The sequence below is a fragment of the Epinephelus moara genome, chromosome 5 (assembly GCF_006386435.1).
Source record: "Epinephelus moara isolate mb chromosome 5, YSFRI_EMoa_1.0, whole genome shotgun sequence".
In the NCBI taxonomy this organism is placed as follows: Eukaryota; Metazoa; Chordata; class Actinopteri; order Perciformes; family Serranidae; genus Epinephelus; species Epinephelus moara.
The window spans coordinates 16,848,705-16,874,025 of NC_065510.1; the positions used below are offsets into that span (position 1 = coordinate 16,848,705).

The following is a 25,321-nucleotide window of genomic DNA, read 5'->3' on the forward strand; positions in this document are numbered from 1 at the left end:
AAATATTTAATTTCAGAACCACTCATAATGAGCCGTGGTCAAATGAGATTAATTCCTCAGCCTCAGCAAAAATAAAACTTGACACATTATTGCCCGAGGGACATACAGTACGCAAGTCCCACAGACACCATCTCTACCCCTATAAGAACCATTTCTTACCTGTTTTTCTGACCCTTTGTTGTTTCAAAGAACACCAGGACACCAACTGCACTCACAGTGCTGTTGATACGTTTGAAGGTAACTTTTGCTCTTATTGGAACTAATTATGTAATGATTGTCAGTGAGTTCTTAAAACATTTTTATTCCTGCTGACTTACAAGTTGTAAACATTATCTTAATTTATCGCAAAATAACACAAAAAAAATGATGCAAATTGATGCACTGAATTTTTTTCCAGAAAAGCCGCTGCAAATTCAGTATACTGATGTTGCCCCCGCTGTGGAGGTTTGCAGAGTATGGTGCACAATAGGTAAAATGCAGCCACAGTATGAGAATATGCACACTAGAGAGCAGTCTGTTCCCTCTTTCTGCAGTCGTTGTGATCCTCCATCTCCCTCTCACTCCCTCCCTCCCGCCCGCCCGCCCCCCCACTTCTCACACAACATACTGTTCATGTCAAAGGACCCAGGAAACACAACATCTGTCAGTGCACTAATTTACACAATGAACACCAGAGGAAGAAGGATATATATACACCTCAAAATGGCCTTGTATTCAACAAACATTTTACATCACATGAAAACACAGTGAAGAATATTGTATGTGCAAATCTTCCTTTAAGCTGCTGGATAATTTCTTCAACGCTTCTGATACATTTGGAAATTGTATTTTGTCTTAAGTATGCATGGGTTTGATGATTGTTGCCTTTAGTGTGCTTGATTCGGTGAAAGGAGGCATTGCTCCTCTGTGAAAGCCAAAGAGTGAGAGGCAATGAGAGGCATAGCTTTAGATCTTTGACACTCTGCTTTCTTTACTTGGATGGTACACAAGTAGTGATGTAATAATATGGTAATATGCTAGCCGACTGAAATGTAATAGATCATTTGAATCTATTCTCAGATAGGCATTTGGAAGGGGGAAAGAAACTACACTGATAGCGAGCCAACACAGTTAATGATAAAACAACAAATATGAGAGTTAAAACAGAGAAGAGATCTAAAATTCAGACCATGGATTTTACATTGGAGATGAGATGCAGATATCCCTCTGCCCCCCCCCCCCCTTTTCTGTATTTCATTTTTTTTTGGTTCGACACACTGCAGAGACATGGCTCTCCAGTCCACGAGCGCAAAGACTGCGTCTATTGTCATTCATCCTTTCTGACAGGCTTCTCACGTACAAATGAGTTTACTGTGAATAGCAATTCATTTATTTAAACATTTTTTGTAGTTTACAAAAGAAATAGATTATCTTGTATCATTTTTTGTCCACACTTGCACTTTTTCTTTTGACATATTTTACACAGACTTTTATTTTTACATTTTTAATCCAACTTAAACATTTTTTTTTTAATATTTTAAATGCTTGTCAAATATTGTGTTTACCATGATACAAATGGTTTGATTTTTTTCTTTTTTTTCTTCTTTTGTGTGTCCCCAGTTTCTTTTTAAACAATAATTAAATGTCCTGAAGTAGAAAGACACATTAAAGCTCAAATATCCACCCATGAGAGAAAAGCCTCAGTGCCCACAACGTATTCCTCTCTGTGTTTCTGTAGAACATCAACAGGTCCAAGAGTCAGGTGCCCATTATGCCCTGTGGCCTCGAATCAGCAGTAGATAGCAGTAGCAGTAAATCCACTGCGAAATAGTCAGCCGCATAAAGCACACTCCTTCCATATCACAGTGAGACGCTGTGTAAAAAGTGTCCAAAAAAAATCCCTTTATTCCTTCTGTCCCGCAATATTCCCCTCCCCAGTGCATCCAAAAAAGGGATTTACGGTATATCCAGATAATCACAGGTAAAGACGTACTCACAAAGCAGGGTCACACCTCACATTCCCGAGAAGGTTGCTGTTGGCAAGTGCAAGAGCCATATTCATTGATGATTACCAGAGCTCCCTCAATGTGGTTGGGTTTATAGTCAACATAGTACTCCGGTGTAGAAATTGCAGCCATCTGCTGCATGCTTTGCTTTTGCTTCTGCTTACGGCGCTGACTGCTGAAGCACTGCCTCAGTTGTCTTATTCCGGCTGGAAAGCACTTCCATGCCACATACAGCATGAGCACAATGATGAGAAAGGAAAAGATGAGTGCCATGGTGCCAGTCACCACCTTGTGGATCTGCATGGTGCTCTCCAGGTCATCATGGCCCACCGTGACAGTGAAAGAACTGGTGACCACCTCGCTACCCTCACCCTCGTAAGGGTTAGGAGTAAATGGGCCCAGGAAAACAGATCCACCCTGGGCCAGATCCCTTGTCGAGGCGTACAGGCCTGCTGTAGTTACCTCCATTGGGGGATCCTCACATAGCTGAAAAGCGTAGACAGCATCCAACACATCCTCGCCCTGTGCGGTGTCGGGGCTTGAACACTGCAGGGAATTGTCACGCTGGCCTCGGAAGGCACTCAGCCAAGAGGCCAAGGCACACACGTTGCGACTGCACTCCCAGTCATTCCCTGCCAGGGTTATGCTGTCCAGAGATGACCACGAATCCAGGATGCGCTGGTCCACAGAGGTCAACCGATTGGTGTCTAGCATCAGCACCTTGAGGTTGGGTGCGCTCTCAAAAACATGTGGCTCTATGTATTCGATTTCATTGGCTGACAGGTCAATCTTCTCTAAAAAACGCCATGTCCAGTCCAGTGTATTGACAACAACAGTGGCACGATTGTTGTGCATGTACAGAGTACGTAAAGAGATGAGGCGAGGAAAGTGGGCTAGGTTGACTTTAACCAGCTCATTGTGCTCAAGATGCAACTCAGTCAACTTGAAGAGGCCAGCGAAGGAGTTTCGTGCCAGGCTCTGCAGTTGGTTGTATCCCAAGTCCAAAAACTGCATGCTCCGGCAGTCTTGAAAAATCCGCACTGGCACAAATTTGAGAGCATTGTAGCGCAAATGCAAATTGGTGAGCTTTCTAAGGCCGTGGAACAGGTCAGGCTCTAGTGCCTGCAGCCTGTTGTACGAGAGGTCCAGGATACGCAGGTTTGGGAGGGGCCTAAAGGTACCATTTGGCAGACTCTCAATCCGATTGCTGCTGAGGTCTAACTCCTTGACCCGTCTCAGCCGGTCAAATGCGCCCTCCTCTACAATGTCAATGTTGTTGTGATCTAGGTAGAGCCAGGTGAGCTGTGACAGACCAACCAGTTGGCCTTCACGCAGCTCGGTCAAGTTGTTCTCTCTCATGGACAGGCCCATGGCGCTGCTCAGATTGCGGGGAATGTCTGTGAGGTTGAGCCCCTCGCAGTACAGCAGCTTGCTGTCGCAGCGGCACAGCCTTGGACAAACCCCCTCCACCAAGGGAACCGTTCTTAAAAAAATTCCCAATAAACACAGTATCAACCCAGGGGGCTTCTTCAGTGGCCACTTTAAGTACAGTCCAATTAGAAGGAAATCCATTAGCATAAATATCCAGGGATGTCTCTGAGAAAATGTCCATTGAACCACTCTGGATATTGTTTTCTGCACCTATCACATCATATTTATCACATCATATTTAGTCAATACAATAAGCTGTTTTGTCCCCTTTTTGTATTTTAGCTGTAGACAACGGTATTATATTTCTTTGTCAACCAAGGGAATCCTTGTCGAAAATGCAAAAGGATAAAGGGCAAGTCTCTCTGCTTATGTTAGAAATCAAGCAGTGGGTGGAGAGTAGAGGGGATGAAAAAAATAAAATTGTCCTCATTGATCGATCTTATTTGAAAAGATTCCTACTCACCCCTATCCAAAAGCTGACAATCTCCATTCAGCGTCTCGCTTTGTGCCCCAACACTAATTATGTGCGAATCTAAAAAAGACCCCACTGTGGTACAAATTCTCCCCCCCTCCCTTCTCTCTTTTCAGTGGACACCAGATCCTTGGCAGGCTTACAATGTCTTAGTTCTCCTCAAGTGAAAGAGCCAGAAAGAGAAGGAATCCAAGTAGCTTTCAGCTAGATGGTAGGAAGTGCAAGTTCCCCTGTCTGCATGCATGAGCTCTGTCTCTTTTGCTCCTCCGCAGTCCTCTGCTGCAATGATCAGAGGGAAGAAGAGACAACCAGAGAAAGAGGGAAAAAAAAAGACCAAGGAAAAAAATCTTTTTAAATATCTGTCTTGCTCTTTTCTCCTCCCCTTTCCTGCTTAAGTTACAGCAGATCTGTCAACACATATTATCGTCCATCTCTGGAAGCAATCACTGACTTGTAAGGTTTAAATCCATTCAAGCGGGTAATCATGCTTTCAGTGACGGATGCAAGGAAGAGGAAAAAAAAAACAGGATTTAAAGAGGTGAACCCTGTTCACTGTTGTCTTGTGTAACAGTATTCCTTGTCATCTCAGTGGCTCATCTCGGTTAAGAAGCCGCTCGCATCCCCCCGGTGGCTCGCAGTTTTCGTTCACTCCCTTGCTCTCCGGGTGTTTTCTCAGCCAGCTGGAAGAGGCTGCTGAAGGCTGGTGCTGGTAGGCAGGCAGGGGCGGTAAATGTGGGAAGCAAAGGAGCGCGCAATCCCTTGCAGCAGAGCAGTACACTGACAGCGCATGCAGAAGCACCTTCTGTTCACTGAGTGTCGTAAGCCACTCACAATTCAGAGTGCTCGCTCTCTTTCCCTCACTCTCCCCTGCTCTCTTTCCCTTGATCGCTCACTCACTTTTTCATGCTGCCTCCCCTCCTCTTCCTCTCTCTTCCTCTCTCTCTCCTCTCCCCTCCTCGCTTTTCTCTTGCTGTGTTTTTCTCTGTGCCTGAGACATTTACATATTCAGAATGGGCTGGGCTTAAACCAGGAGCTTTAATGAAACCCCCCCACCCTCCTCTCCTTTCCTCTCTCCCTATCTCTCTCCCTCCCTCCTTCCATCCCTCCCTCCTTCACTGACTGTAATGAATTGGGCCATATAATGTCTGCCTCCTTTGACGTTGCTGTGAGAAAGCAGTTTTCTGATTTCAGAGTTGAAAAATAACATTCATCCAATGAACAAAAGGGTGTCCTTTATTAGTACCTACCGTAACACAGAGAGCCATTTGCATGTATATTAGCAATCACACGAGTCCACGTATAGAAGAACAAAAAAAGGACGAAATGATATCATTACAATTCACCATATTCTCTGATTCATATTCTCCAAGATCACAGCTATACCCACACAACACACAAAGTAATTAATCTCAGTAATGACGATCCGATTTAAATGTACTCATCGTCCTATGATTTCAAATATGACTTTGTGTAATGAATCAATCACATTGTTTAGCCTTGCCAGCCATAAAGAATATAGTGAGTCAAGTATGACATCCTTCATCTGATCAAACTGTCCTGTAGCCAGCCATTCTGTGTCATTGGCAATTATGGCAAGGCGATCCATTCTGAATACAGATGTAATTGCTTGCCACATAATATTAGCATTAGGCCATAACATAAATATTCTTCTCGGAAGGTCCGCTCTCGCCTTGCTCCGCATTTCTCTGGAATCACTCCTAGCCTTGTCATCGTTCTGCCATTAATTTTCAAAGACAATGAGCTGTGACAGCGCCTTACATTCCTCATATCAGCCAAGTTTCTTACCATCTTTTTTTTTTTTCTCCTCTCTCTCTGAGGTCATTGCAGTTTTACTGACAGTTGCCATATCTCTGACATGAAGCCTCCTTGCTCATTTTTAAGGTGAATTTAGAATTGACAAAATTAGTAAGATTCTGGCAAATGAATATGGAATATGAGACTCTTTTGACGATATTTCTAAACGCTACAACACACCACCTAATCAAATTTATACATATCTAAAAAGAAGTTATTAGAAAAGTAAGCAGAGAAAGAACTTAAACGATATATGTGGCACAGATGTTCACTGAATTTCACAAAACTACCAGTTCCGAACATTGGAGAGAATTTGCTTGGAAAATAAACACGAGATACTTCTTGACCCCAGAGATTATTTTAAAATATGAGAGATCATGCTGGAGGAACTGTGGAGAAGATCATGCTAAGTACTTACATATTATCTATTCGTGTCAAGTATTAAATACATGCTGGTTGAAAGTGTTTACAGTGATGGAAGATATTTTCAAAAAACCTCTGTATTTAAAAGCAGCTCTTTTGCAAAAGAGTTGTTTGTTTTCCCTCCTTGAAAAATTAGAGTTGACATTTTCTTACATCTGCATCGGGGTTACTGCTGCCAGGGAACCTCATCTAGTTTTATTTAGTAAATATAATAATAATAATAATAATACGCGTTATTTATAGAGGTCTTTTCAAGACACTCTGAGATGTTTTACACGACAGGTTAAATAAAAGATCCTGATGCATCATTGCCATTACTTTGTTACCGGGGTCTTGTAAAACTACAGGGCTAAACTGAGTAAAGGCAGAAGCGCAGGTGGTTTGTGCCATGTTTCCACAGATGTTTACCATGTCACTGTGTCTGTTCATGTGTTCCGCTTTGGCAGGCAATTGCTGTAATGTTGTTGTTTGTGTTGGAGCTAGTATGGCATAAGTGTTTGCTGTAGAATTGCTGGCTAACCGAGACAGGGCTTTCCACAAGTTCTGCCTTATTTTACTGTGTAACCATATGTTAGTTATGCTCCACTCTTTAGCCATGTGTGAATGTAAGGGTGTCAAATGTAGTCCTTTTTAAACAAACTGAACTCAGTCCTCTGACTGCACCAAAAAGTGGACCAACAGAAAAGGGACTCAGTTCTTTTTGTGTTCACATTGTCAGTGTGTTTGAAAGAGGACTCAGTTCTCTTTCTGGTCAACTTCAATTCTGATGGGGTCTCAATCCTCTTCCTGTTCACACTAAAGCCTATACATAATATATATTGATAGTTTTGTTTTTACTTTGATGTGACACTGCAGTGCAGTTATGAAGCCCCTCACTTTCAGAAGAACTTAAAATCGGAGGAAAACCTTAGTGTTTCTGTGCTGTAGACGGTTGCCGTTTCACGTATTCTACATACCACATCTGGAGACGTACTCTATCTCTATCTGGATCAAACTACTCCTCGTCCTGCGTCCTTGGAAGCGCTACAGGCCGATGTGGTTTTGTCTGTTTTTTTCAAGCATCCCAGTGCAACAGCATGTGATCTAGAGGGTTAAATACAATGGCAAAGAGCAAAGTGAACCTGGAGCGCTTTGTGTTCACAAGGCATAGCTTAAGTGAACTGCACCATGGACTAGAAGCAAACCGAACGCAGACCACCTTGTTCGGTTCACTTCAGAGGGGTCTGAGTTCTCTTTGAGTGTTCACACAAAAATGCTGAGTCACCACTCTGAGTCCGTTTAGAGGGCTGAAAAGGACCAAGTGTGAAAACACACTAAGAGTCAAATACAACAACTGCTAAATTGGAAGAGTTAGCTTCAGAGTTACGGATGAGCAGGAACGCTATCATTTGTATCTGTCCAACGAACTAAATTATGTGTTTCCATACTTGGTACAGGCGGGGTTTAAAAAAGTAGTGGGTGGGGTTAAGATGGGACATAAACTGCATGTTGTGGGGCGTCGATGGCTTAGTGGTGGAGCAGGCGCCCCATGTACAAGGCTGTTGCCACAGCGGCCTGGGTTCGAGTCCAGCCTGTGGCCCTTTGCTGCATGTCATCCCCTCTCTCTCACCCCCTTTCACACTTAACTGTCCTGTCCATTAAAGGCAAAAAATGCCCCAAAAAAATATCTTTAAACTGCATGTTGTTATTTTTAGGTCTGAAATTGTTGTGGGTTGATCAGAAGCAAGAGGTTTCCTGGTTTGAACCTGGGGTTGTGAGTTCAAACCCTCGCAGAAGAAGCCCTTCTGTGCGGAGTTTGCATGTTCTCCCTTGTGTCAGCGTGGGTTTTCTCCGGGTACTCCGGCTTCCTCCCACCATCCAAAGACATGCAGGTTAATTGGTGACTCTAAATTACCCGTAGGTGTGAATGTGAGCGTGAATGACTGTCTGTCTCTATGAGTCAGCCCTGTGATAGTCTGGTGACCTGTCCAGGGTCGCCAAATGTCAGCTGGGATAGGCTCCAGCCCCGCACAACCCCAATAGGATAAGTGGTTACGGAAAATGAATGAATGATCAGAAGTTGCTAGATTTATTATTTATCAGAAAATTATTTATGGAACTGCGTAAAAATTGATTCTTGATAACTCTTGAGTAAGAGAACTATCAAGCTACCCAAATACGATTTTTCCTTCATCATGAGAACAGATATTGACACATTTTACTCAACTGATACTTGTGCTTGTTAAAAGTACATCATCCTTACTGGAAACTTGCTTCATCTGAGTATTTGGTTCAACCTTATTCAGAGTACCACATAGAAATGTAGGTGGTTTTAGGTGCATCTCATCAAAACAAAGTCCCCACCCAGTGGTATGACTCAATACTGCAACACCACCACAGGCCTTTTGGACTGTTACACTACCAATATTTTAATCTGTTTATCCAGCTGAGCTTTGCTGAAAAATAATGAATCAGTGGCTGAGATTTGGTGTAGATATTTGTTGTTGACGTATTCTAATCATTGAATACATGTACAGATATCTTTGTGGATTATATAAGCAAGTAATGCCAAGCGGGTTCACACATGTCAATGTATCGCCAAGTGCTTTCATTTACAGAACATCAGAAATGTTTCCATGGGATGTAAATAGATATAATGGCATCTCAAGGTACTTTGTTCGTATAACAAACAAATATCTATAAATATTCTCTTCGTCTGTACATTTTATCTTTTCTTAACATTTCCATTTTATTCTTTGTTAACTTCTTTATCTGGCATCTGTTTCACAAGTTTCTACATAAATCAAATCTGTTTTGGGGGAAAACAGATTTCCTGGCTGCTTCGAGTGAACATGGGCTAGCTTGGAAATGAGGTGGGAGTTTGGCTCTCTGTTTGATTACAATAATTATACCAAGGAACCACAATTACCTAACAGCCCTGTACTTTGTTCTGACCCTGTCTGGCACTTGACAGCTTAATCTAGAATACTGCATCCACCACCAGGGACTTCACAATACTCTACAAAAAAAGTTACTTAACATTTATGTTACAGTCAGAGAGCTGACAGTTCTTGCACTCATGTTACTCTCAGTTGAAACCATTTTTTTTTTCTCGTAAATGTGGCTCAGATTTATTTTTTTAGCCTCTGTTTTATACCCTGTTATCATTTTTAGTAAGAAAACTCATCTGCAGTTCTTGGACAAGTCAAACCTCTAACATTAATGCAAGCTTCACTGGATAGACATGAACATTTTTAATTACAGATTTTACTTCAAACCATGCTATCTTCAGATTCCACCATGATCACTGAAATACTCGGTGAAGGCTTGACAGCGACAGAGATATATTGAGCACCAAAGGGAAAGAAAGAAAAAGTGTCCTTCACATGATCTGGACATCTTGAAGTTGGAATCATCTCTGCTTCGCCTTTGCTATATTCCCTCTTAGCTGTAATGGATGACTACACCATCAGCTAATGACTTGGTGCACTATAATGACTTGACACAGCGAACAGGAGATGAGAGTATCCAGACCATCAGTTTTAAGACTTTAAGAGCTTTGGCTCTCTGCTCTGGAGTTAAGGTCAGCACAAGTGTGAGCGAAAAGTGTGTGTCTGTGTATGTGTGGGTGAAACACACACCGACACACTCACATGAACACGGTCATATAAACAGATACAGCAGTATCACAGATTGATGGCTGATAAGGATATGGATTTTTTTTTAATGAATAACCTTTGAGTAACCTTCATTTTTTTGTCTGTTAGCATACATCATCCTTAAGTGTAAGGTTTATGTTTGGATGTAATGCATCATCTTTTATATCTAATAATAATAAAAAAAAGATGTCAACAACATCATCCAGGATCTTTTTCACTTTGAGTAAGTAGCTGTGGCTTTGATAGTGAAATGGAAGAAAGGGCTGTTTTTTGTTTTTGTTTTTTTAAATAAAGCAGTTCGCACCTAAAAATTATTTTGAACTTCCGACTGATCACATGACTCTGAATTATGTTTTTGATTTAAGAGTATTTCATGTTACATTCTGACTCTTTGTGTCTAATTACGGAGGATTTCAATCTGTACATTGTGACGCTGAAAACTCACGTCCAAGATGTGGCTGCATATGGCGAAGTGCAGGGTGTGAGAGTCCTGTGAGTCCAACCCATGAACACACCTCCCAGCCATGGAAAAATGTAATTAGTAGCAAGTGAGAAATTTGGAAACAAGAATGTTTCAGTTAAGTCAAGTCAAGTATATCTGAGGAAAAATTAAATTGCTTGTTGTTGGTGCAACAATCTCAGAACCCATCTTTTATTCTGACAACAATAAGCCAACGGCTAATATTACAGGAGAGCTCGGTTTGGCCAGCTGTTATCCGGGCAAAGACTTCCACTTTACGTGCCAGTCGTTTCACCTAATCTAGATAAACAGATATCTGCTTACGAATTAGGGCTCTGTATCATTCCAAGCAGTGGTTTCCAACTGGTATGTTGCTAACGTATCTTCTTTGTAAAAACACACTTTATTTTTAAGTACAGTGAATTTTCAGTACAGAGCTTTTACTTTGAAGTGCTGTTTATTGCTGTAGAGTGAGAAACAAACAGCTACTTAACAGAGACAGCAAACTAGCTTGAGACATGGCCCAATGCAAGTATGACACCCAAAATATATAACTGTGTGGACCTTGAACTAATGACTAAGGAGAAATCTGGACCCTGTGGCCGAACCAGTTGGGAACCACTGGTTTAAAGAATTGCAATACCAGTACCAATACCTTTATCCTTAAAGTGATACCGATATCAATAGAGTACTTCATTTGATACCCATCATGTGAATAGAAGCACTCAGGTACATAAAATGCCAACAGACAACATAGGTGTGCAGTATAGCCATACTTACATTTTGGTGGCATCTCGGCATGCTGAACTGCCAACCCTGTCCAATACATTGTGTTCTCCACACCACAGACTGTGTGGGTTGTAGCAAAGACAGTGGATAAACCAAGACGGTCCACTGCGAGTCAGTTACCTGTATCAGTGTCACGTGGGGTTTGCGACCACCACGCCCCTTTAGGAGACTAACAGCAGGTCCTGAGTCCATTGACTTCAGTGGGAGAAATGAACGTGATTACAGATTATGGCCGATTCTTTCGCCCTATAGTCGAAAGCAAATATTGGACCCATTTATCACAAGCCACATATCTTCAGAACATTCTGACACCAAAATGGCAAATTTCAGACGGACAAATCAGGAGAAAATTTACTTGGTTCAAGACCTGTCTCTGTCTCAACAACACACTCTCGCGAGATCTGGCAACAGATATCTCCTCTCTGGTGCTGAAATCAGTGCAGTTTCACCAAAGATACTGGATTAAAAAAATATTTTTTCCAGCGGATATCTTAGTTACAACATGATTGAGCTAGCAAAGCAGTATTGTGTTGCTATGTGTGGTATTTATTCAGTTTTGGGAAATCACGCATAGGCGTCATTTAGGTAGCTGGGCAGCTGCCATACCTTGGAATCGGGAGAAAAAAAAGAGAGGTTGTGTAGTCATCTTACTCGAGGCGCACTGGCTGGTTGTTTTCATTGTATTGCACTTAAATAGGTCAATAATATGCTCATCAGTGAATACAAGTGTTATTGAATCAAATTGTTCGCTACTTTGCTCCTCAGCGAGTTATGAATTATGTGAGTTATCTGTGTGTTGTAAAAGCATTTTGCTCTGCTGCTGTAGACAGCCTGTCTAAATGATGTCTTGAAGCCTGTCTGATTGTATGTGGGGTTTTTTTTCTTCATGTTGGCATGTTAAGCTTGTATTTTCGGTCTCTGGAGACACTCCAATAAATTCGCCTATACAGTATTGTACCAAATTGGCCTTTGTTTACTGTGTTTTCATACACCGGACCCCTTGGTTATCTTCTAGAAATGAGCTTGTAATTAATTTATTTTCTTTATTTTCTGTGAAGTTAAACACATGACTAATGACAATTAAACGTCTGCTAGCTGTCCGTGGTGCTGAATGCGCCGAAATAGGTCCGATGTTTTCACTGCTCTCACCAAGTCGTGCATTACATGCAGACATGAGGTATTATGAATGTGAGAAACAGCTTCATGTCCTTTGAAACAGTTTTCAATAGCATAGACCAAAGTGAAGATTTATATAAGTTCATATTTTTGAAACTCCATCATCAGTAGCTCTGTGACGTCATGTCATATTGCCATACCTTAGCTTTTGCTGAAACGACGCCCCTGAAATCACGATGTCGAGAAAGCATCAGTGGCTGCAGCTGACAGGGACAGCTAACAGCAGCAGCAAAGCTAATATCAGGACGTCTTCTGTTAAATATTTTTTTCACGGACAGTTTAGTTATTTATTTATTTATTTATTTAGCTTACGGCCAGTAAGGGTACGCACATGTTGAGAGAAGCGAGGTTGGGGATACTCGTCTTTGATTGGCGGTTCTCCATCGTCTTTGATTGGGGTACGGGGGACAACGCCTACTTAGGAGACCGGAAATGTATACCATTTCATACAATGGGAGTATATTGTAGGTGGGCCATCTTGTAGTAATCCAGTATCTTTGGTTGTAGCTGCTGTGGTAGTGGGCCAATCACAAGTCACATGAAATCGTAGTATGCTTACAGTGATTGGCTGTGAGCAAAACCAAACAAGAAGTCATATTTTGCTAGGTCTGGGTCCAAAAATGTTAGAATGCCAGTATTGTTTGACTGGAGAATATTACTTGGTACTGGGTTATTTTGGTCGATACCTTAAAGGTATGGAGTACAGATACCTGGCCCTGATATGAAAGCAGATGCATTGTTAAAAAAAAGCTGTTTTAAAGCTACATTGGATGATATGATAGAAGATTGCCGATGGGTTCCGGAGTTGCGATGTGGCCAATGCCTTCCACCTCTTTTGATTTAACCTGCCACTAAAACTTGACTGGTCAATCCGATAGATAAGAAGTGCGATGACAAGAACATGATCCCCTGCTTTCCATCTGAGCACTGCTTTACCTGTTTTAGGAAAGAGAACACCCTCAACACATTGTCCTACATGTGTCTGACTTTCAGACAACTGCCACAGGTCAAATTTCATTTTGCAACAATGCAGTTTTGCACGTCCTAGTTTCTTTCAAGTATGTTGTTGTTGTGGTGGTGTGTAATCAAGCCTGCAAAATTTGAATGGATTTCCAATCTATAAAGGATGATTTCATGTCCTTATAATTATGTGATCATTTTATTTGATAGTCTTGGATAGTTTTTATGATAAAATGGTTAGAGGCTGTGGTGTATTGTCAGCAGACTGAATGGATTCAAGGGATCAAATAAGACTCAAAATTATCAGCATCTATGATTACAGGCCCATTATTTAAATCATTTATCGAATCAGAGGACGCCTGACTGTGCAAGCCCAACAAAACAAGGCAGATGATGACTAATTGGCCCGCTGCAGAGATAATGTTGATGGGCAGCTGGGAAAGGATGGTGGTGGGGGTCGGTGCAGACACTTCCGCCATAGAGCAGTTGTCAGCGGTGGGGTGAGGAAACAGCAAGAGATGATTCTGCATCTGCAATTGAGTGCGACCTCCAGCAGATGGAGGTTTCTCTGGGTTTAAGAGGGTCACGAGCGGACAGAGCGTTAACACTGAGCTTATTCATTTCAGTTTTAGTGCTTATTTTTTATCCTCGTCGGTACTTTAGATGACATAATCCCATTATATAATCAGCAACTGAGGATGAACTGAGGAACAGAGGAAATGTACTCAAAGATAAATTGCGATAGCCGCGGGCATTTCTAATTATCACCATCACAGTCTTATCTCAGATATATATCAACTAAATCAGAAGTGTGAAGACAGTAACCCAGTGAAGGTCTGTGTTAGTATAGGGTTTCCTGCACAGTATGCAAGAAAGATCTCCATCGTCCTTTGATTTCACGGAGTTCATACTGACTGCAACTGAGGTTAACCAAACATACAATCATGACATTCACTGGAGCATGTGACAGGGGGAACATGGCTGTCACTATGGGTTACAACTCCTTGAAGCATGTTTTATGTGGTACAAAGTTTGCTTCAGTAGGCACAGTTGAATGGACAAACAGAAAAATCAATATAGCGCCACCCCCATGTTTAAGGTCTGAGAGGTTAGTGAAAGTTTAGGATGATGTATGGATTGAGGGTGTTTAGAACAAGATGGAAGGCAAGCCTGGTGATGTGAACATCTGCATATATACTGTAGATATCTAGAAGGAAAAACAACAAGAATCTGTCTAAAAACGTCCAAAGTGGGTAAAGTAAAAAAGAGCGTGTTTCATCTGTGGTAGGAAATAAACTGTGTACCAATAAATCTGGGGGTGGCTTTTGGAAGCAGCATGATCTTAAATCGCCTCTAGTTTTATGTTTCTCTCCCACCACAGAAATATCGTTCTGCTCTGTGCAAATTGGACAGTCATGATAAACCATTTTTCAACTTTCTTTATTGAATACAAGCCCCCACAACATGTTTAAAACTTTAACTAAATGTTTGTGCTGTGTCTCTAAACCCCTGCTGATTTTTTGTTAAATGCCATCCTTCAAATCTAAGACATCTAGAGCTGTTTATGTTCCTCTTCACCTTCATCAGTGCTATGTTTTCATTTTAAGTTTGAGCAGTGAAACTTTTAGTTTGGGCTGGATGAAAGACATCGCCGCTTCAAAAGTGCCAATAAAGCAATGGTGACTGGCATTGGCAAAGAATCCAACAATTGCTGTGTCCAAGTTGCTACTGCATAGCATTGAGTTGTCCTCTGCTTTCTGTTTTCTAAGTGACTGACATAATCAAAAACAAACAGATACAAATAATACAGATGTTACAAGTCCATTTTTTCCTTCCTGATATCGGCTGAGACCTGAACTTGCATATCAGCCAACACTAAGTACCAATCCAATACCGTTGAGTTAAAAAAAATAAAAATCAACAGTTTTATACTTCTAACCATGTTTTGATCTGAAATGATTGCAATCATTATCATATGGCTTGGCTAGTTCGTTAAACACTGAACTGGTGGGACTTTGTAAAATATTATTAATAAAATGTAATAAAATGTTACACCATTTACTGGAAAGCAATTATTTTTTGCTGCTCTAAAACAGTAGAGTTGCCAGTAGCTGCATAGTGCAGCTTACTGTTTTGACTACTGTTTAAAAGCTCCAAGAAAACTGCCATTTTATCTGAATGTGAAACTATAACCTTTATGAATAAATTACGTGGTACTGAGTCAGTGCTTTTTGTGACCAAGGCACACTAAAGGGCAAGCCAAAATCTCACACCTGTATCTATATCTGCTAACAATAGCTTCTATAATGTGTGTTATCACTCTTACCACAACATAAGACAATCAAAATAAGTTTACAACACTGACAGTAAGCGTTGTCTTTAAACTCAGTTCTTATGAAATATACATTTACAATTTTTAAATCATTACATTCACACTTACTCCTTTCAACAAGATAAAAATTTACGTGGTAGAAGTTATTAAGAAAGCTAATTGATATAACCGATGCGTGTGCTCATTGGTGAGCGCACTAGGGGCTTTCGTACACTACATATTTTAGCAGGAGTTTGCTTCTTCATTAGGAAATGGGTCACACAACATACCGATACAGTCAATTAAAAATGCATTCATAACTTTTGGTATAGGCCCAGCTGAATAATAATGCGGTTATCACAAAATCCCACAGCACACCTAGATTGGCGTCATGACCCACCATTTGAGAACCATTTTAGGCAGCATTTGAGGAATATCCGATGCTGGTGTAGGAACAACTCTACATTTTAGGATATGTGTTGCATAAGTTGTGTCAGAGTATGTAGTTTTTACCAGGGGTAAAAGTAAAGGGGGAAATAGAACTGGGGAAAATAATAGTTTATTTGTCCAGTATTCTTTTTTCTAAAAACCCATAACTCTCCTTTAATACTCATATTTTATTTTAATCAAGATTCTGTAGACCAGGGTCTTTTTTATTGTGATCATGCGTCCATGAAGACTTTTTCTCATGTTCTATAACCCTCTTACTTCAAGGTTTGATGAACTGCGTGCACTTTCAGTGCACTTCCATACCACAGTTGCACTAAGCTGTTCGGTGCACTTATGGCCTCCCTGTTGCCTTGTACATGTTGTCCTTCTCTTTCACCGACATGCTGTTGTGCCCACAGACCTGAACTCACAGCTCCGAACTCTTTTTCACTTGTTGCGGCGTTCTCTGTAAATTCCACACACCGTTGTGTTCAAACATTCCAGGTGGGTGGCTGCATCCGAGATGCTGAAGCCTCCATGTCTGGCAGACATTCAGTCCAATTGTAATGGTAGGTTAAAGAGTAACTGTGCCTCTTGACCCTGTCTCCTCTGAGCTGCAGTGACATTATCTATTTGAAGGACCTGGCTTGTTGCATTGAGTGTTATGTGTTCCTTATAACGTACTGTAATTACTGAGTATATGTTTGTATATGTGCACATTGTTGAGTAGAAAAACATGTATAAATGCAATACCCAAAAGACATACCTATATGTAGTGTACCTTTGCTTAGAGAGGATGTGTCAGTACTTGTGACACTGTTGAAAAGAGTGAATTTGAGGAGCCTATGCATGGATTTATAAGTGATCATAATACATAAAATGTAACTGCCACTCACATTTGGTTAACATATAGAAAAAAAGGTTGAAAGGAGAAATCAGTAGATAGATGAGAGCTTTGCCTCCACCACGGCAGTCCCATACAACATAATGCTGATGCTGCAAGAGTTAATTTTGATCTCAAGACCCCAAGATATTTGAACTCCTTTGCTCTCAGCTTGCTGCACCAGTCACTGTAACCAGTTTTACAGTATTTGGACATATCTATCAATCAATCAATCAATCAAACTTTATTTATATAGCGCCTTTCATACATCAAAAATGCAACCCCAAAGCGCTTACACCAACTGCAGTACTTGCCCATCGCCCCCACCATCGTTTTGCCTCTTTTGATCAATTAGTTCAATCATAAACTTAATGTGTCTGCTCAGATTTCACTCATCACATGACGAGAATTGACTGACAAGACGATGGCGGAGAATTTGGTATCAAAGCAAAAGCGCATACTTGACAATATTTAGTTAATTCTCCCTCTTGTTTCATTGCTCCCTGCAATATTTCAAACTAATCCGCTGTCAGCAAATGCTAAAAATGACCAGGGTCTTGTATTCTAAATGGATTGTTGATGAACACATGATATTTCCTGACTACTTCATAATTAAAGTCAACTTGTGTTTCCCCAGTTCAGGGGAGACACTATCAGAAACAGAAAGACTTAATTGATCTTCATGGGCATGTGATGATTCGTTACAGTTACTCCCATGTAAGGAAAAGAAAATAATAATAAGTTAGAATAAGAGTATGAAATAAAAGTATGTAAATATAAAGCAATAAATAAAATAAAGTAGAAATGAAATGTGCATTAAAATAAAATAAAAAGTGCATTAAGCGACCGTGTTTAACACTGGTACTTAAGATATAAAAATTTAAATATTAAAACTAAATGTATATTGTCACTGTGCTGAGGCCGTAAGTGGGGAAATTTAACTAAGATATATACGTCAGTAGAATAAAACACCAGTATAGAATTAGAGTAGCATAAGAAATATGTACAGTTATGTGCATTGTATGTTAAATAGATATGTACCTTCAAGAGATGAGAAATATTGCACAGTTGAATAATTGCACCCAAACTACAGGTGAATAGAGAAAAAAAAATTTAACCAGTAGATATCAACATGGAACTTAACTAGCTGATTACTTACGTCAACACAGTAATTTTTTGTATCACAGGTTTAATGGTTGAATAAGCACATGAGGCATTATCTTATTGCATATGTGCTTTTTGCATACATTTTCAGAACAGAAATCTGGAATAATTCAAATACTGATGTGTATTTTGGACATTTGCTTTCCAGTAGTCTGGAAGAAGATGTGTTATGGGAGCAAAATACCCCCCAGAATCTCAAAATTAATGATGTTTTCACCTGTAGATGCCTTTAATGTGAGGCTACAGCAGTAGAAAATGTTCAGTTTGCATTAGCAGTAACTTAATACAGTAACTTAATACAGTCCTGATGGAACCTGGAACAGCTTGCATTTTGGAGTCAGGGAAAGATGGATGAAAGTTGGGCAATTGAGGTGAAATCAAAGAACTGCTATCAGTAGGGATGGGTAGCAACAGATGCAGATGGTAGAGGGTTATTGCTTGACATTTGTGGAGGAACAGCATGATCGGTTTGTGCCCAAATGGCATGTTGTGTTTCTTGACCTGCATAGTTACTGCCATAAGAATTCCATCCGTAATGGCTGAGGTCATATGTATTCATGGATTCATCGTATTAACAGAGAGGGATAGTTGTATGAGATATATCTACCTCACAAATATGTTTTCTTGTAAAACGTTCAGTTTAAACAGAGGAGGTGGCCTACGACACCACTTATCACCCACTTACAATGCAGTCTTGGGATCCCTCCCCAGACAACTTAACACCCATTCTCACTTGGACCCATCTTACCCTAACGACACACAAGATGGGCGGGTGGGTCAACGACTCATGTGACCTTAACGACTCTGAAAGGGTTCACATCCATGCAGAGTTTAAAGCCTGCAGCTCTGCACCAGTCTGAACTGAAGAAGCCTCTTGGATGAGAGGCGGAACGTCCTAAAGAAACTCAAGCAAGTCCAGTTGCTTACGATATAGCACTTATGATTACCATGACCTGGATGAATGAGAATCTCCAACAACATGTCCAGTGTAATCGGTAACGCTGCAGTGTTGTCACAAGTTTATTAACCGGTGGGAAAATTTCCTCACAGCAGCATCCCTACTTAACTAGCAACCTATAGAAGGCAATGCATGTCCACCATATCATCAACACAAAAGAGAGATGAGATCTTGACGTCACAAAAACCATAGAATTTCCACTTCGTCTGACTCTTAAATACAGCTGTCTTTGGAAATTAGTTTTGCCCTACATCAATGATTTGTATTCAACACTTATTAGGAATAGTTTGAATAATAATAATTGACATAGACACTTTAATTGATAAGCTCACAAAAAGAAATATAGTAGAACCAGTAATTATGTGTCGGATTGTGAAGAGACTCACCAGTAGAAGAGCAATTTTGTGTGTGTAAAAGAGAGAATTAATATGAGTCCAAATCGCTTCCAGCTATGTCCAAAGCGAGGTGTTCCCTGTTGAGAGAGAGGGACGCAGTGATTTTTGCCATGTCACTACAGACAGCAGTCACACTCAGTGTTAGACATGCTTTTATACAGAAACAAGATCAGAATTCTTCACCCGCCACCACGGCTGGTAGCTACCTGCCACAGCCAGTTTTCCAGCCCAGATCTGGCAGGCTGTTGTGTGGGGGTTTTCCATAAACAGTATTTAATTGAATTACGTGTTTTAACATTTTTTCTTAGTGCGTTTCTTTATGCATTTGTGTTCTGGCTCTAATGTTTTGGCTTCAGAGGCTGCATCAAGCAGCGCCTGTGACTCGGCTCTGTCTGCCAAAGGAACTTTGTTCTGCTGTCAGATGACGCAGAAATCCCACTGAGAGCCACCAAGCCCATTTTCAAAACCCAGCTCTCTGGAGCAGCATGCCCCCACTTTTGATAGCCCTGACTACCCTGGCCTATTGCCTCATCCAGAGCCAAACAAGCCTCTACATCCTTCATGTGTCCACTAGCCTCTCTCATGTTGGGATGAAGCAGGGCAGAATGCAGCGAGCGGAGGAGTCTCTGATGCAAAAGGCTGAAACACTTGTAAATTTGGACTGAAAATTACTTGTGCCTTTATCCTTAGTGTCCTTACTGCAAGGTAAGGTAAGAACCCAAGCTTAGAACTCTGAATAAAACTAGAGAGCAGTAGTACAAAGGACAGGTGAACCTTGTATTATAAGAAGGGCCTTGTGTTTCACATGTGACGTATTATGTCCCACATCCTGAGCCTTGAATTGAAATGAGTTGAACTGTGTTACACACACAACAAAAACTCTGTTAGTGATTATGTCCGAGAAACTGTTTTTGCTTTCCTTCAGGCTTCATTGCTTTCTCCTCTTTAATGTCTGGATTCAGCCAGTAATTCTGCACACAAGTCTGCAACACTCTTTCAATCAGCCATAAATAGTATGTAAAATGGCCTCCTGATTTTGATCAACTAGTGATTTTTATGTAAATGTGCTTGCTATTACTCTCCCTGTGAGGTAAGATATATACATGTATTACCATGCAGAAAATGCCCAGGCTTATTCCAGCAACTGTTCAAAAGGGATTTTGAAAAACAAAACAAAACAAAAAAAAACCTTCATTGCCCCAAATGACCATTTCTATATCAGTTAGTTACCCCATGTTACGTTGAATTCTTGAAGAGAACTTTTTCTTGCATGTCTCTATTGAAAGACGGATCCAAAACAATTTGGTCCCACTCCAAAGTCATTGAAATCCGGCACTCGGGCAGTGACTTCCGGCATCAGACACAAACAAAAAAAGCTCTCCTTTAACGTCGGTATGATACACGTCCTTTCGCCGTTATAGTTAAATGGTGGCTGGCAGCGTCAGGGGGAAACATGGCGGGACAAGAATGAAAGTTAAGGCAAGGGTGGGCAGGACGGGTGGTGGATGGGTCCAACAAACACCAACTTTCATGTAGGAGAGTGGTATGGTAAGATTATAAAGCCAAACCCTGTTCTTTCTTCCAAAACCTAACCATGTGCTTTTGTGTGTCGAAAAATGCTACCTTCCATTTCGTTTCATACTCCTGCCAAAGGGTGTGTCTGTGCACAGATATCTGACATCAAGGGCCACTGACCGAGCTCGATCTCACTCTGAAGTCGTCGAAAAAAGCCGTCCTTTCATGTCGGCATGATAGTTTAAGGGTGCTCTGCAGCATCAGGGGGAAACGTGGCGGGACAAGAACTTAAGTTAAGGCAGCGAAAGTGTGAGTTAGGCAGGCGGGAGTGGTGGTGAATGGGTCCAACAAACACGACTTTCACCTGGGACAGCTATGTTTGTGTCCCGTAAGATTATAAAGTCAAACCCTGTTTTTTTTCCTAAACCTAACCACGTGTTTTTGTTGCCTAAACCCAACCACATGTGTTTGTTGTTGAAGGAAAAAAAGTCAAATTTGCAGTGTTGTACCAACATAGTGCCATAATTTTGAAAGGGACTGTATGTAAACAGTAAATTTCCTGTGAAAATGCAAGTGTATTTTGAAAGACGACAATGCATGTAACAGGCAGAACTTGAAATGACGTCCTAGAACATCAAAAACCAACGCACCCAGGGTACCTTGCACGTTGTTTCTGGATGTAGAAGGTCCATGATCAAATGTCGATATGTGACGAGGTTGGAGTGAGAATGTGTTGTCCAAATACAGAGAAAGATTTTTCATGAATTGATTAACAACAGCAAAACTGTATATAAACATCGGTTTACAAACTCTCACGCAATTTGTGTGGTGTTGTGCCTCAACAGTTCTTTTGTGTCATTGTGTGACTTTGGCTAATCCAAACTAACCCTTATTGGATTCTTTGTTGACTGTGGAGGCATTTGAGAAACACAAACTTTTCTTCACACATTCAGTGTACGACGTGATGGGTAATTAATATTCAACAGGCGGTGGTGTACACTGGAGCTCTTTTTCTCTTTTTATGATGTCTCACCTTGATGGTCATAATTAGTAGCACAATGTCCGAAAAACAGGATGACAGTGAGATTCATTACATGCGCTGCGGGGGGGGGGGCGACCCAGCTCTCCCTAATATGTCATCTGACTTTGGAGTGAACCTAATGACACGTTCATCATTTCACATGTTAGACTGACCTAAAAACAAACACACAACATATACATGCATTCCAGATAGATATAAGGCAGATATAAGACGTACAGTATGACTGCTCATTGCTTTTAGAAGATGATAAGCCATGTTGTTACATATGTCTCATATGTATTTCTGAGCATCTGTTAATTATAAACAGTTGTCTCAATTATGACCTCATAATTATCCCACAACTGTTGTGCTATAAAACACAAGTTGCATCATAATATTTTAAATTTGGCCCATGATGGCTCCACCTAATTTCACTTGCTTTTATTTACCCCTTGGTTTGATAATTTAGGAGATGTCATAAAGCACTGAAGACATAATCATCATTAGTATGTCACTGCCACATTGATTAAAATTGTCGGATCTGTTTGTTGTAAAAACACTGTGCAACCTACCAGCTCCAGATTTCAATCACCAGCAGCATTTTTGATTAACCCATGGAGGCCTACAGTTATGAAATTGCAACGCCTATTTAAACTATCTACAAGTACCCATTCCTCACTGAAAGTTGACTGACACGACATATCCCAGCACCCCAGACTCTAAACTGGATCATTGCAAAATTTTTGGCACGAAAATAGTGATACTGTGAGACATAAGACACGCCACATTCCAAGGTCAAACAACACAGCTCGCTCTGTTTGACCAATTTAAACAATTTTCCAAGAAAGTATTTGACCTGTAGTATTTGTTCTCCTTTATTCTAAAGATGTTTCAAAAAATAAACTTAAATAATTATTTTAAAGAAGTGTAATATGCATGCTTTGGAAAGATTTGTTTGAATGTTGCAAAGAGGCACACAGAATGTCCCGTCATTGAGTCATGATATCACTTACACTCAAGTTATAGAGGACTGATATGATAAAATTCCAATTATGCAAGGTCAAAAAAGTTCCGCTAACAAGTAATTTCCTTACAGTCTTTTAATAGTGTGGAAATGCACTATTGCATGGATTACAATTGAATTTTTTAATAGTCAAATTAATGTGCTTTTTTATTGTGTTGCAACTGGGGCTGTACATATGCCATGTCTTTAACTGCCTGGAAAATGCAAGGTCAGGTGTTTGGCGCTACTCTTGTGGCTTATTTTGTGCCAGCTTCCAAGAGCATGGCGGCAGGTTGTGTCTGAGGTTGCTAAGCAACTTTAACAAGCACTGTAGCATAAGTCTGTTTACCTGAAATCCTGAGTGCAGAGCTGATCTTCTTCCAAGAGCTGTTTAAAAGTGTGTAGGCCTATCATGCATGGGGCAGATGTAAAGGTCTGGGTAGCCCTGCACTAACATGATCAACTTTTCCATGTTTATCACAGACTGATATTTAAAGAAGAAGGGAAAGATACCTGTCGGCTGTGATTGGTTGTTGCTCATCACATGACATGCTGTGTGCACTGCTGCGTTGCAAAAGTTGAACGTAGGTTATCTCAGGGCGCAGCCATCGCACCCTGAAAAACAGGCACAGTGTCGCTCTAGCAGCGCTTTTTGAACGTGCCTGCTGTGCATCTACATTAAGGTAAAAGTAAAAAAAAAAAAAAAAAAGTAAAAATAAAAAAAAAACAGTGCATTTGAGGGTGCAAATAATGCCAATGAAATGTATTTCTAAGATTCATATTTTAATTTTAAAAATCATCAAGCCCCATAATCCATGGATTTTGTTAAATTTAAAAGGGTGGTATTCATAAGCAGGGCCGCCCCTCCCTAAACGCAGAACACGCGCTGTGCGTAGGGCCTCATCTTCCATGGGGGGCCACATTTTGCGCGAGGGGACGCATTTGCGCATATGCGCAATGGATGCGCGAGAAAGGAGAGAAGAGACCTGACCGCCCATGTGTCGCTGCAATGATTGACAGCACTCGACATCTGAACAATAAGAGGGGTGCGCTGGCAGGCACTTGCAGAGCTGCAGCAGGTGAAGAGTTGTCCACATGTCGTCCAAAAGAGCCTCAGGAGTATGTGCGGGGACAGGAGGGCAGGCGGACTCCACGGAGGGGGAAACCCGAGCCTCGGGGGTATGTGCGGGCCGGGAGGTCGGATGCTCCCAGAGAGGGGAGAGGGAGAAATATAGCTAAATAAGATGAAAATAGAAAAGAATGTCTCTGTATTTTATTTCTGTTTTCAGTGTTTAATTAAGGTGGGAGAGGCGGAGGGCTGAGGGAGATCAGACGCCTCCAGAGAGGGGAGAGGGAGAAATATAACAAAATAAGATTAAATAGGAAAAACCTGTCCCACTCTTTTATTTTATTTTCAGTGTTTAATCAAGGGTGGGGGATTGAGGTGGTGGAAGTTACTTTCTTTTGATGAGTAATATTTGTGACTCAGATTTGTTTATTTATTTCAGTTTGAAGTTATTTTTATTTAATATTTATTTATTTATTTCAGGTTGAATTTTTTATTTTATTTGTCTCATACAGCCAAACTACTGTATCTACAGTACATTTGTTATTGCCAGTAAAGGTTGTAAAGTTAAATGGCAAGCTGTTGTACGGTCATTTTGTACCTATGATACATTTGGGATGGGGGCCTCCAAATAAAATTTCGCTTAAGGCCCCAGTTTGGTCAGGGGCAGCCCTGTTCATAAGTGCTAAATACTTTTGCAACATTTTCACCAAATCCTCCAAAAAATAACCCCCCCCCCCAAAAAAAAAAGAAACATAATTATTTTCTGGTGGCTTTCTTAAAACATTTTAACAGTTTAAATCTACATCAATAATATAAGTGTTTAGGTGTTAGAGGGTTATACTTATATACTTAAACAATTAAATATGTTGGATTGTAAGAAATTATAATTAATGTTATCAGATTAATCAGAAAGAGATCTAATATTGGCATATCATGAGTTTTTTTTCACCCAGATGTAATGCACTGTCATAGACCGTGCCAGTCTTAATAGTGGTGTTCTCATTTTGCACAATGACATGTCAGATGATGTACGATGCCACTCACACCAGGAAAGCAGCCACCATGTATGATATCATCATGCCCCATTATAGGCCTTCTTCACTGCAGACATTTTTGACATGTCACAGAAGGAAGAGCACAGGTGTAAATAATTAATTTAATGATGGCAGAATTCCATTAGCTGCCTTAGTTTTAGGGGTCCTGTTATCGTGCATGCTGGCTCGCTGTCACACAGTCACGGCTTACCAACATTTATGTTAGTAACACCTGTGCTTTTACTTCCATGTCAGATTGTCTGCAGTAAAAAGCTCTATTGTAGGTCTTTTTGACATTTATTTCAGTTGTCTAGAATTCGTAGCGGTTCATTATGACAAACATATGAGCTTGTGATTGAAGTTAAGTAGGAAAAGGCTGCGTTTAGCATA

General features: G+C 40.7%; 2 protein-coding genes across 3 annotated transcripts in view; one reads left to right on the top strand and one right to left on the bottom strand.

Moving 5' to 3' along the window:
- Window positions 1–25,321, top strand: part of ctnna2 (catenin (cadherin-associated protein), alpha 2) — a 512,716-nt gene that overhangs the window by 308,585 nt on the left and 178,810 nt on the right. The window lies entirely within an intron of this gene.
- On the bottom strand, window positions 1,227–4,856 carry lrrtm1 (leucine rich repeat transmembrane neuronal 1). The gene has a single exon (XM_050043848.1). It carries the CDS (start codon window positions 3,561–3,563, stop codon window positions 1,986–1,988), a length of 1,578 nt encoding a protein of 525 aa, XP_049899805.1. The 5' UTR covers window positions 3,564–4,856; the 3' UTR covers window positions 1,227–1,985.

Excerpts from the sequence above, each read along its gene's own strand:
- lrrtm1 (XM_050043848.1), bottom strand. The coding sequence starts at position 3,563 with ATGCTAATGGATTTCCTTCTAATTGGACTGTACTTAAAGTGGCCACTG.